Source organism: Triturus cristatus, chromosome 8 (assembly GCF_964204655.1).
Source record: "Triturus cristatus chromosome 8, aTriCri1.1, whole genome shotgun sequence".
Classification (NCBI taxonomy): domain Eukaryota; kingdom Metazoa; phylum Chordata; class Amphibia; order Caudata; family Salamandridae; genus Triturus; species Triturus cristatus.
Window position 1 is genome coordinate 411,397,697 of NC_140591.1, and position 13,275 is coordinate 411,410,971.

General features: G+C 49.1%; 1 protein-coding gene across 1 annotated transcript in view; it reads right to left on the bottom strand.

The window, feature by feature from the left end:
• Positions 1-13,275, bottom strand: part of VWA8 (von Willebrand factor A domain containing 8) — a 1,291,603-nt gene that overhangs the window by 391,227 nt on the left and 887,101 nt on the right. Inside the window, exon 33 of the mRNA XM_085621802.1 lies at positions 11,528-11,637. Within this exon, the coding sequence (XP_085477928.1) occupies positions 11,528-11,637 (110 nt within the window). The remainder of the gene's footprint in view (positions 1-11,527; positions 11,638-13,275) is intronic.

A 13,275-nucleotide genomic window follows, 5' to 3' on the forward strand; every position in this document is an offset into this window, starting at 1 on the left:
ATCCACAAAATTGCATTTTACTAAGTGCCATGTGGCGCATACACGTGTGCGCCACATGTACACACATACCATTTTTGAGGGTGCATCAAGGGGGCCTTATGGCCCCCTAGCACTCCTGAAATTGCATTCACAATTTGCGATTACCTATTTGGTAATCGCAAATTGCAAATGCTTTCCCCTTCCTTTCTATAGGCCTGCAGGCCCATAGGAATGAATGGGAAAGCATTCGCTAACAGCGAATCACAATTTGCGATTCGCTATTAGGGAATGTGTAGGAATTGCTAATATTTTAGAAAAACCTACATGCATAAGGAATTGTGATTCCTTAATAGCGATTCCTTAAAAATCGCTATTAAGGAATTGCAATTCCTTAGCTTGATGCATGTGCCCAAATATGAGGTCTTTCATGTATGAAGGAAGATCAAGGACTAATAGCATATATGTCACTGCAGAAAGGTAAAGTGTAGGTCGTTTATTATCTACCCTCTTCATCAGACTGATAGGGTGACTTCCAAGCATCCCAGGGAAACAAAAATATGGGGGGAGGGGTAGCAATCACAGAATAGACAGATATGGCCGAGCCAAACAGATCCTGGAGCACAGCTTCACTATATTGCGTATGTCTGGAATACTGAAATTATTATTTTATATGTACTCTGTTTACAGAAAGCATCAGAAGTAGCTCAAATACCTGCTTTGCATAACACAACCAGTGGACGAGATAATGAAAACCCATGAATGCTGCCTCATTTCTGGCTGTACGGGCATTAATGCCTCCTAGACTCCCAAAGAGACGAACACTTCAGAACAGAATGCATTACAACAAACCCTATAAGCCTGTTTGCCTGCCTTTTACAAAGAACTAAAAAGTTTGGTCTAAAGTGACAGTATTTAAGAACTACACTGGTGCCAATATTAATTTCTAAGTCCCAGAATGTTTTTTTACTTTTACATCTACTCTTTGTGCATTGCAAGTTATTTATAATTGAAGCATGGCTTTCTGGTTTATTGGTGCTCTGTCTCTTTTGCACAGTTGTATAAGCGCGTTGAAGCTCTTGTAAGTCTGCATGTAGAGGTATAAAAGCAAACAATCCCAATAAGAGATTTGTGAAGGTAGCTTTGTTGATACATAAGATATATAAAAGATTTATGGGCTTTTGGGATTACACAACCACCAGCAATATCTGCTTTAATAACAGTCCAATTCTACTTCGGTGCTGATGGCAAGATGCACATGGCTTGCAGTCATTATTTTTACCAATGACACGGAGAGGAGGAAGGAGAGACTGTACAAGCCCGGCTCCGGTCTCCCTATAACAGTAACCATATAGAAACAACAAACACTCACGCCGGTAAGGGTATTGGTGAGGATGTCAAAAGCAGAAGAATCTCACAATAGTGGTGTGTCGGCCTGTCCTCTGAGATAAGAGATTTTTTTTTTATTTGATGGTAGGGCCTCACACACCCACCCTAGTGTCATGATTCATCATTGACCGACCTACACTCACCCGATCGTTGTTACAGTGGGGTGAGTGGGCTCATCAGCATTAAGCGAGAGCTCTTTGTGAAAAAGTGTATAGTGCAAACTAAAATTCTAGGGAAGTCCATATAAGAAGTGAGTGTGGATTAACCTCAGGTGAGAGCATAAAACTTTAATTAGGACACATCAGGGTTGGGAAAATAACAAAGTGTGGGGAACTTAAGGTTGATAATAAACTCAGTTCCTAACATGTCAACATGTTTGTGCGGCTATCGAAAGATTTCTAGCATCCTCTCTGCTTACAAATGACAAAATGTATACAAACACACAAAACCCCTTTCCAAGGGCCCCCTTTTTAAGTTTTTGTAACATTCCCAGACTGTCTAGATTTTTCAAATAATCAGTTTGTTTACATACTTTCTTTGTTGTTATCCAAACCAGGCTGATTCTGGTTAGATTCAGCAAGCATTTTAGCCTTTTAAAGTTCACAGACCGAGTTGAACTGGACAGGTCTTTGTCTATATGCAGCATATGCTGCTACTGGGTCATTGTGATCACTGTCTAGTGCCATCTTGGAGTCCATGTTCCTCATTGAGCTGAGACAGGAGTCAAGTCAGCATAAGAAAAAAAACATGTATGCACAGGCCTAAAGGTGAGGCACCAATCCACATGCAGCTATCTTGTCTTGTGACTTCTCTGTTGCCAGAGAGACTGTTTGCTCCAGGGTTGAGCACAGATGAAGGCTGACCAAGGAAGAAAGTTGCTAATTGTAAGGAAATGCCTCTTTTTGCATGATCACCTCCAAAGGTTTGGACTGATGCTGCTGGATTTTCGACTCCGAGAGTGCACTGGGGCCTGCTAAGCAGACCTTAGTGCCAGTGTTCTAACCCTTTACAAAGTGTATGTTGAATTGGCTATCCCTAATCGGCATACAATAACTCACTTTTAAATCGCTAGTATATGATACCAAGGGTAACATATACTAAACCAACCCACCAACACTACAGACCCCAACAAAGCAGCCCGCAACCTCACACAGTGGATCACCAACTGCGCCGGCGCCCTTGCACCACTAAAGAACCCTCCAAGCAATCCTGACAGCAAGAAAGCCTCATGGTTCACCGACGATCTCAAAGACTCCAAGAAATCCTGCCGCACCCTCGAAAAAGCCTGGCGCCACGACCAGTCAACAGAAAACATGACAGCCCTCAAGAACGCCATCCGCAAACACCACCAGCTGATCCACACCACCAAAAGGACATCATTCAGAGACCGACTGGACAACAACACCCACAGCAGCAAGGAACTCTTCAGCATCATCAAAGAGCTCTCCAACCCCAGCGCCAGCACCAACGACATCATGCCATCGCAAGACCTCTGCGACTCACTCGCCACGTTCTTCCACCGCAAGATCACCGATATACACGACAGCTTCGGCGCTCAGACTACGTACCCTGCCACCGAACCTACGCCCCCCACCACCACCCTATGCACCTGGAACCCCGTCAGCACGGAAGACACCACCCACATGATGAACACCATCCGCTCCGGCTCCCCAGCCGACCCCTGCCCACACCACATCTTCAACAGAGCCGACTCCATCATCGCACCCCAACTCCGGGACATCATTAACAACTCCTTCACGTCCACCACATTCCCGGAGAGCTGGAAGCATGCAGAGATCAGCGCCCTCCTGAAGAAACCCACCGCGGACCCCACAGACCTCAAGAACTTCCGTCCCATCTCGCTCCTCCCCTTCCCCGCAAAAGTAATCGAGAAAACCATCAACAAACAGCTGACCACCTTCCTCGAGACGAACAGCTCCCTCGACCCATCGCAGTCCGGATTCTGAGCGAACCACAGCACCGAGACCGCCCTCATCGCTGCCACCGATGGCATCAGGACCCTGCTTGACAACGGTGAAACTGCCGCCCTCATCCTCCTCGACCTGTCGGCCGCATTCGACACTGTCTGCCACCACACCCGGACAACCCGCCTCCACCACGCCGGGATCCAAGGAAAAGCCCTGGAATGGATCACCTCCTTCCTCTCGGACAGAACTCAGAGTGTCCGTCTCCCGCCCTTCCGCGCAGCGGCCACCAAGATCATCTGTGGCGTACCCCAAGGATCCTCGCTCAGCCCTACCCTTTTCAACGTCTACATGAGCCCCCTCGCAGCCATCGCACGCAAACACAACCTCAACATCATCGCCGACGACACCCAACTGATCCTCTCCCTCACCAACGACCCCGCCACCGCCAGAGCCAGCTTCCAGGAAGGAATGAAAGACGTCGCGGAATGGATGAAGCTCAGCCGTCTGAAGCTGAACTCAGACAAGATTGAAGTCCTCATCCTCGGATCATCCCCCTCCTCCTGGGAAGACTCCTGGTGGCCCCCAGCTCTGGGCACCGCCCCCAAGCCCACGGACCACGCACGCAACCTGGGATTCATCCTTGACTCCTCCCTCACGATGACCAAGCAAGTCAACGTCGTTACATCTTCCTGCTTCAACACCCTCCGCATGCTCCGAAAGATCTTCCGGTGGATCCCCACTGGAACCAGGAAGACAGTCACCCAGGCCCTCGTCACCAGCCGACTGGACTACGGGGAACGCCCTCTACGCTGGGACCACCGCCAAACTACAGAAAAGACTCCAGCGCATTCAGAACACATCTGCACGACTCATCCTGGACATTCCCCGACACAGCCACATCTCTGCACACCTGAGAGACCTGCACTGTCTCCCCGTCAGCAAGAGGATCACCTTCAGACTCCTCACCCACGCCCACAAGGCTCTCCACGACAGGGGCCCCGAATACCTCAATACCCGCCTCACTTTCTACACACCTACCCGCCAGCTCCGCTCCGCCAGCCTCGCCCTCGCCACTGTCCCACGGATTCGCAGAACCATCACCAGAGGAAGATCTTTCTCCTACCTGGCAGCCAAGACGTGGAACTCCCTCCCAACCCACCTACGACTGACCCAGGACCATCTCTCCTTCAGGAAGCACCTCAAGACCTGGCTTTTCGAGCAGTAGCGGCACCCCCCCCCCCCCCCCCCTCCCAGCGCCTTGAGACCCTCGCGGGTGAGTAGCGCACTCTACAAATGTTCCTGATTGATTGACTGATTGATTGATAACAAGGGCCTGTAAATTAAAGAGTGCACCCAGGACTGCAGCACTGATTGTGCCACCGAGTGTGACTGCCGACTGGAGTTTTAAACTGCTAGTTCGACTGCCATTTAAACCCATTGCAAAGCCACATTTCACTTAATGATATATATGTCTCCCCTAAGGAAGCCCATCGATCCTTAATGTAGGAAGCTGTATATTATTACAAAGGACATGTAGTTTCACATGTCCTAACAATAAAAGCCCAAAATTATTGTTTTTGCTGTGGAAAACTGGAGGCTTCAATGGCAAGTACAGGGTAACACGCAGACCCCTCAGCTGTGCTCATTCTTGAGTAGGACCGCCAAAAAGGGTACCTCAAAGTATCACCTTAATCGTGGCATTAAACCTCACTTAATGCCCAAGTCATATTTTTAGGAAACGAAAAACAGCAAACACACAAGGCAGAGGAAATTAATAGCAGTAGCATGTGCCCCTCGTATCGAAGGAGTAGTCCAACCCGGGTAAACAGAGGGGGGGGGGCAAGGCCGAAGAAACCAACTTCGCATGTCGCAGGAGCATACAGGAATGCGCGGGCTAGGGAGACAGAGCGGCATCTATCTCACGCATCTGAGGCGGGGCGCATATACCTCCACGATAGGAGTTCCAGGGACCCCACACCTTAATCCACTTCCCAGGCTTGCCTCTCGCCACATACACCGTTTTCTCTCTGAACATACACCAGTCCATGTGTTCTTTCCACTCGGAGACCGTGGGTGGCCTCTGGGAGCCCCACAATTGTGCAATGTCACGCTTCGCTACCATATAGCCCAGAGTCACCCATTGCGTCTGCGTCACATTGTAATCAGTCGGCTCCCAGACATTCAGCAAACATCTTCGTGCCTCCGGCAACAAGGCAACATGCGTGACTTCTTCTAACACCGCATGCACTCTGCACCAAACCGAGTCACCTCCGGACACTCCCACAGGATATGGAGGAAACTCCCCAGGAGTCCACAACCTCGCTTACACAAACTATCCACCGAATACCCCATACGCATCAGAGCAGGCCCCGTGACGTACACTCTATGGAGTATTTTAAGCTGGACGAACCGCAACCGGGCCGGGATAGCCACCTCTTTCGGGGAGGCCACCTCCAATACCCAATCCTCGTCGTCCAGTTCTAAGCCGTCGGCAATCCATGTCTCCCGCAATGAAGCCAGCAAACCCATCCGATCATTAATAAGCTTCTTATAAATCAGCGAAATGGTGCTATCCGGCACATAGCCGTCCAATATCCTGTCCTCCAACGGGGAATGCTCCGGAATAGCCGCCACGTCCGAAAACACGGAACACAAGGCATGATGGACCTGAGCATACCGATAGTATTCCCTATCATTCAACTGGTATTCAGTTTTCAGCATGTCGAACGTCTTAAATTTCCCTTTCGTCCAGAGATCCCCTACGGTGCTGATACCAATCGTATCCCACTTATCAAAGCCTTTCGTAGTATACAGATAACCCAAACGCTGGGACGCATACAATGGCGTAGCCCGAGTCAAACGATCCCTCCACCCCATCGCCGCATTTGCTGCATGCCACACCTGTACCGCGACCCGCGTCGGGCCCGTCAACCGCGCATCAAGGGACCCCGAGTATAGCGCTCGATTATAGTCTCCGCCCGGCAATAGCAATTTGTCCATCTCAAAAGCCGGGTTCAAAGCAGGGCCATACATCCCGTGATTGACGGCAGCCAACTGGGAGGCCCAGTAATATCGCTTAATGTCACGGAGGGCGACCCCCCCCATCATACCACGGTAGAGTTAGTTTGGCAAGAGCAATCCGCGGCCGCCCATCCCAAAACAATCAACGCTGGAGACACTCCACCTCCCGAAAATAACGGGCCGGCACTACGTCCATGGTGTTCTGCAGGGCGTACAAAAAGCGTGGCAGCGACATCATTTTGAACAGTGCTGCCCGGCCAAGTGGCGAGAGCGGCAACCGCCGCCAACCCGCCACATCCGCCCTGAGGCGCTGAAGGGGGGGAGAAGATTCCGTTCGTAGCGGGCCACCGGGTCCAGTGTTATAAAAATTCCCAAATACGTAAATCCCGACGGCGCAATCTGGATAGGGCACCCCCGCGGAAGGGGGGGGGCCTCCCCGGAAAGAACGTATACACAGGACTTAGCCCAGTTGATGACCAATCCGGAATTGTGACCAAAGGAGCTCAAAACATCCACCAACACAATGAGCGATTTGCGCGGTGATGCAAGATACAAAAGGATATCGTCCGCGTATAGGGAGACCCGATCCTCGTATTCAGGCGTCCATCTAAGGCCACGCATCGAGGGTTCCCACCGCAACCACTACGCAAGGGGCTCCAGACAAAGCGCAAAAAGAAGAGGCGACAGAGGACATCCCTGTCGGGTGCCCCTACCCAAAACAAAGGGAGCCGACACACATCCGTTGACCACCACCTGTGCCAGTGGATTGTCATAAAGCAATTTCACCCAACCGATAAAACCCGGGCCAAAACCAAACTTCGCCAATGCTGCCCAGATGTACGGCCATTCCAAGGTATCAAACGCCATGGTAGCGTCCAAGGACGCCAAAATGGCCGGCTCACGAATGAATGGAGCGCGAGCAAGGACGCCATGCAATCGCCGCAGGTTCAAAGTGGTATTGCGGTGGGGTATAAAGCCGGATTGATCCTGATGAATCAGGTCGCCCACAACCCAAGTCGACTTTAATGTCACTATTAAGGAAAGGCAACTTTATAAAAGTTGCCACTCTGCTGCCCAGTTTCTCCGTTGGCCATTCACAGAAGCTGGCCACCAGAAAGTCTTCTACCCTCCTGGGGAGGAGTGTGAACAACTCCCAAGCACAGGAACAATAGAGGCCTGCTGGTGGGAGGAGTGTTAACTCCCCCACGCAGGGGCCTTGATAGAATGTAAGCCCAGTAGGAAAGCTTCTAAGGGGAAGTGGCTTTTGAGGGCAACGGCAACCACACCCGGGAAAGGCTGACCCTTTTTTCAGGTAGACTGCCTGGCGGCAGAAACAGAGACGGAACCCAGCTGGCAAACCATTTGTTCTGTGGGAGTGTAGCTCTCAAGTAGCCACATCTCTAAGGCCGGCTACCATGTTCTCCACACCAAGAGAGGGGTTTAGACATCTTGGGAGTGGGCAGAATAGTGCACTCTTGGATAGGTAGATGCCATACATAGCCAGAAGTCATTGTAAATCAGCTGACTCCTTGTGCCAGCACCAGGGCCATAATAGCTGAAGTAGCCTGTCCTGGCCAGTCAGTAGCCACAATTATCGAATTGCCACTTGTGGGAAGTTGGCCAGGTATATGCTGACCACTAATTAAAGAGGGCACCTTGTACCAGTCCAAACAACCCTTATTGATGATTAGGTTAACGACAACCTTTAATGAAAGCTATCCTAGTGGTAGCTATGGAGAGCAGCCTTCAGGCTAAGTCTCGAAGGAATGTAAAGCAGCTTGGTTTACCAGATTATAACCTCCTGAATGACCAAATGAAAGGAGAACCACACAAGTAATATATAATATATATGTATTTATTACTAAACACTCTCTACTAACCTCTTTATGAGATTAGAGAACAAAGCACACAATATTAAATCACTAGAACAACAGTAAATAGCACAATACACAGTGGGCTCCAGGGGGAGACCAAATCATATACTAAGAACGTGGTATAACAACCACGACTTGACTAGACACAGTGCCTAGAGCAGGTAGAATCGCTGGGACTCCAAGGAACCACACAAGGTAGTGACACAGGGGACCCACGGAGGACGGGTGCAGTGTGAGAACACAGACGCGAGTTCCGTACAACTCTATGGGAAAGTAGCGGTTGGAATTTTAAAGTTTAAGGACACTTCGGAGAAGACTTTAAGCAAACCCAGTTAAACATAGAAGGTACACCGCTATTTATAGGCCAGCACCCTTGAGAGTACTGAGATACCCATGTTACCTATCCCAGAGGAGCCGGGTGCATAGGGGTCACGTGATGTCGGAAACCTTCATAGTTTTCAATGGCGTGATACGGAAAAGTGCTGCTGCCGTGGAAATGAAAAGTGTCCGGTGTGATCCAAGCCTGGATCGGAGCTGAAAAAAACCTGAAAGCAGAGGGGACAGAGTCTGGGTCACTTCACAGTGACCAGGGGAACTATAGATGAATGCCCACCGATGTCGGGTGTTTCAGGTGAGAAGAGGTGAAGCTTGACTCTGCAGCCACGGTGACCAGGAGACGTCGACGATGACCAAAGTCTGGAGGTGAGCTGTCCCACGAAGGATGTCGAGTGCTGGGGGGTCAGTGTCCGGATTGAACACCAACAAGCCTTGGCAACCCACGTAGTCAGAGGAAAGATGCTTCGGTGAGGACCAGCAAGGTCCTGGGGACTCTACAAGCTATGGAGAGTCAGGGCACGTCTGGAGCAACCAGGAAAGCCCACAGAAAGTCAAAGTTACCTTCACAGGGACCCACTGGTCGACGGACAGGGATCGCGAAGGGACCTCGAGCTGAATCACAAAATACCAGCCCATGGAACACTCGTGGAGTGTAGGCCGGATATCTTCGGTGGAATTACTGCTCGGGGTCAGGACTACAAGTAACCCAAAGCACAGCCTCAGGGGTCGCCAAAAAGCTTATGCTGCTGCAAATGTACGCGGTGCACAGGGGTTCGGGTTGCACGGTCCCCACGAGGGATACGGGCCTCAGAATTGCTGAGAGCACAGACCAACCTCAGAGACCTCGGGAACCCACCTCCTGTGTTGCAGAAATCTTCGGAGTTCTTTGCTCGGGAGATGCAAACCAGTCAGATGCGTTTCAGGTGCCTGCCTTGCAGGGGAGTAACTCCTTTACCCCAAGGGAGATTCTTCAGTCATCCAGCGTTGTGCAGATCGTCGAAGTACTTGGTTTCTGTAGCAGAGTTTAGTCCAGGTAAAATCTAAAGTCCTGTAGTCAGGGGTTCCTACTTTATACCCAAGGAAGGGGTGGGACAAACTCTAGGGACCCACCTATGGGAGGGTCAGGACAGAGGGGTGGCTACATCTATATCCTTTGTCCAGTTTCACGCCAGGCCAGCCCCTGCAACCGGTTTGAGCTGGACTATGCACAGGGACAGCAAATGTGTCCCCAGTGCAGACATCAAAGCTCTCTTGGGAGTGCACCCACCTAGCCCCAATACACTAAAGCCTGTCTGGGAGGTGGTCACACCTCCATGTGGCAGGAAACCTATTGTCAGGCCTTCCTCTGCTCGAGTTTAGTCCAGCAGCAGGAGGGCAGACCCGTGTCTGTGGCTAGCAGCATCCATTTTGTGATGCCAGGGTCGAGAAAGCTGGTACCGGGTGTACCGGTGTGTCGCATATGTCCCTTTAGGAGGGTGGAATCATACCTCCCACACCAGTTACTGGTGTGGAGTTATGATTCCAAGGTGTTTGACACCAAACACAACATGTTTCCATGCAGCCGTTTTAAAGTTAGCATTTATCATGAGGTTATAATGCACTTAAGTATATATGGTTGGCTGCATCACAAACAACCCCGGAAAATAGGTTCCGAAGGCTGCAGAGGGGCTCTGCTTATGCAGGTGCACCCTCTCACATACAAACCCAGCACCCTACCTTCAGGATTGATAAGGCCTGCTATAGGGGTGACTGATAGGTTTATATGTGCAGTGATATAGGATAGATATAGTGAACCTATATCTAAGTAAGGGTTGCATGCACCACCTTACACAGGCTGCTGTAGCAGAACCGTGGTGTCATTTTGAATGGTCTCCCAGGGGTGGCATAATACATGCTGCAGCCCCTGAGAGGCCTCTGGGGTACCTGTGCCCTGGGTACATAGTATACCATATACTAGGGACTTATAAGGGTACCCCAGAATCCAATCTGGAGTGTACCTAAAGTACATGCAATCAATTTAGAGGAGAAAGCAGCTAGGCTGGGGTCCTGGATAGCAGGATCCCAGCCAGACTAAGTTGAAAACAGTGAAACATCAGCAAAACGTGGGGGTAACTATAAGAAGCAGATCCTACTTTCTTACTCCACTGACCGCCAATGTGCAGCCAAGCAGACCACTTCTCGATACTCAAAAGTTGCACCCGAGTCTGCAGGACCTGGGAGAGCTGTCAGAGTATGGATTGGTCCCCCAAGATGGACCCTAGCCTCCACCAAGAAGAAATGCTGGATCTGCTGTGACCAGAGACCAGTAGTCCAGTCGAAACTGGAATTCTGCTGGGACAAAATGAGCTCCAAGAGACATCAACTTCTGTGGCCACAGTCACCCTGCCTAAACTGTGGGCTAAGGAACAACCCCAGGAAGCCCCCAGTTGACCACACAACACCCTCAGCATCCTGTATCCCTTGTATCAGGACCCCTCCACTGAAGTCTATGGTGGTCTGAGCATAAAAGTTGGAACTGGACTTGAGAGTGCTTTGGTGACAAGGTAACTGTCCTAATACTGCTAATCAGCCCTCCTGACTTTCTCCCTGTTGGAATTGGTCACCCAGGGCAGGCCAGTGTGGAAAACAATTCTTTAAAAATCCAAGAAAGTTTCCAAACATTAAGGTTACCAGTGCTTGTTTGCGCTTTCGAGTTAAACCCTGAAATTTACGTTTTATTTCTCTGTGTAACAAACACCTGCTGAAAACACACATAATCTTGTGATATCTTTCAAAGCTGGTCTGGGAAGGTTACTCAACATAAAGGAATGTGTAGGACAAACGGATTCAGTACTTTAATGGACTGAATATGCATCACTCTAATTCCTGACACAAACAGAAATATCTACATATTTATTTAATAAAATCTCTGCACAAGAATTTATAACATTCCAGTAAGCACCACCAGGTCGAAGGGATCCGCTGGTTTGAAGATACAGGACAGGTAAAGGAGATGGGCTGTACCTGAGGTTACACCAAATCCAGTGCTGTTGGGTTCCTCGCTGACTGCATGCAGCTGGCACACTCCAGCATTCTCCACGCTCATATTTAATGGCTTAGTTAAGAGGAATTTTCTGAAAGTGGTAAAGAAAGGAAGGCTATTAAAACAGATTAAACATTTTCTACATTGACAATGGATGTTACACATTGTTTGATTAATGTATGTTCACAAAAGCACAATAGAAAATCGATCTTTTCCCAATACTCTCTAGACTCTCACACCCCTTCACGAACGTTTTTCAATGTTTTGAAAAATGCAACAGATTTGATAATGGGAGAAGGTAGGTGAATAAGTGTGTGAAAATCAAAGGATCGAAATATTAGATTTAGATGATTTACCCGACTCTTTTCTATGTTTTCTATGTTGTCATATTGATTGCCTGAAGTTTAGCAGAAGCGTTAGCAAAGGGCTAATCTAATTTTCTCTGGCTAAATGCCGTGTGGCTCACCTAAATGTCTTATTTCATCCCTCCTTTTTCTGGGGCTACAGCACCAAAAGTCTGACTTCAGAGGAATGCTGGAGAACTTGTCTGCAGAAATGGAGAGAAACCTGACACCCACTCTCCAACCAGGACTCATTTCCCTATCAAGCGAAACTACAACACTTGGGGTCTGAGCACGAGTTGCACAGCGATGTAAGGCTGGAATTACTGAGCTTGGAATTAGCGACTCCAGCCAATAATTCCTTCTTTGCATGGTTGGATTTTAATGGGTCCTTTTCTTCATAGTTATCTCTGATTTTCGGCTCCTCCTCTGAGCCGGTGGCAGATGGGAGATGGGGCAATGCAGGTCACAAGGAAGGGAAGCACGTTGGTGTTGGAAGTGTCTTGGGTTCTTGTGTGGCCAGGTCTGTGTCAGTGGCCTCAGCAACTGCCCCGAAGTCCAAGGTGGTCATACCGGAAGTAGAAACACACCTAATAAAACCGGATCCAGTATTCCAACAACAGTAACTGCAGGAACATACAACACTGGTGATCAAGCTAGGAGGTATCCCAACTAGGGGTACCACTCCGTCAGATTCATAATTGGTTCCTTGGTCTCTTTGTGTACAGCAGACATCCTCAGACAGATGGACCCCCTTAAAGAATGGGAAAGGTGTAACTGGGACCTGAAGAGGTAGAGGTATTCTTTTATCTATGGGAGGGAGAACAGAGCTGGCCATTGGAGGAGTTTGGCGAAAGAGGGCGGGACACAAAAGATTAGGACTCTTGGCATTGAGGTGTTCTGTGGTAAAAAGGGCTCAGACATAAATGCTCCACAAAACAGATTTCTTAAACAGGAACTGAGCCAGTTTGCTGACAATATTACAAAATAGACCTGCAAGGTATGATTTGATCAGGGTTTCATACCTTTAAACAGAGCCCTTGCATGGTCACTCTCAGAGGGCGGCATGGTGCAGAATTAAAAGGCCTCTAAGAGTCCCTGTCTGCCTGATATATGACAGAGCTGGGAATTGGGTGTCCAATTGTTTTGCTAATTTCTGGAACTAGAAAGCAGCTCCAAATACCACAAGAGGCCTAAGTCTTGTAAAATGACACCTGGTTGCCGGCAGAACTTTCCTATTATAGCTGGAAAGTGTAGAAGGTCCAGGAGACAGAAAAAGCTGTGACTGACAGGAGCCACAGACCACAGTTCATCGCCACATTTTTCTTAATATTTCTAATGGGAGAGATATGGTTCTACACAGTCCCATGCTTACATTAGTGATTTCC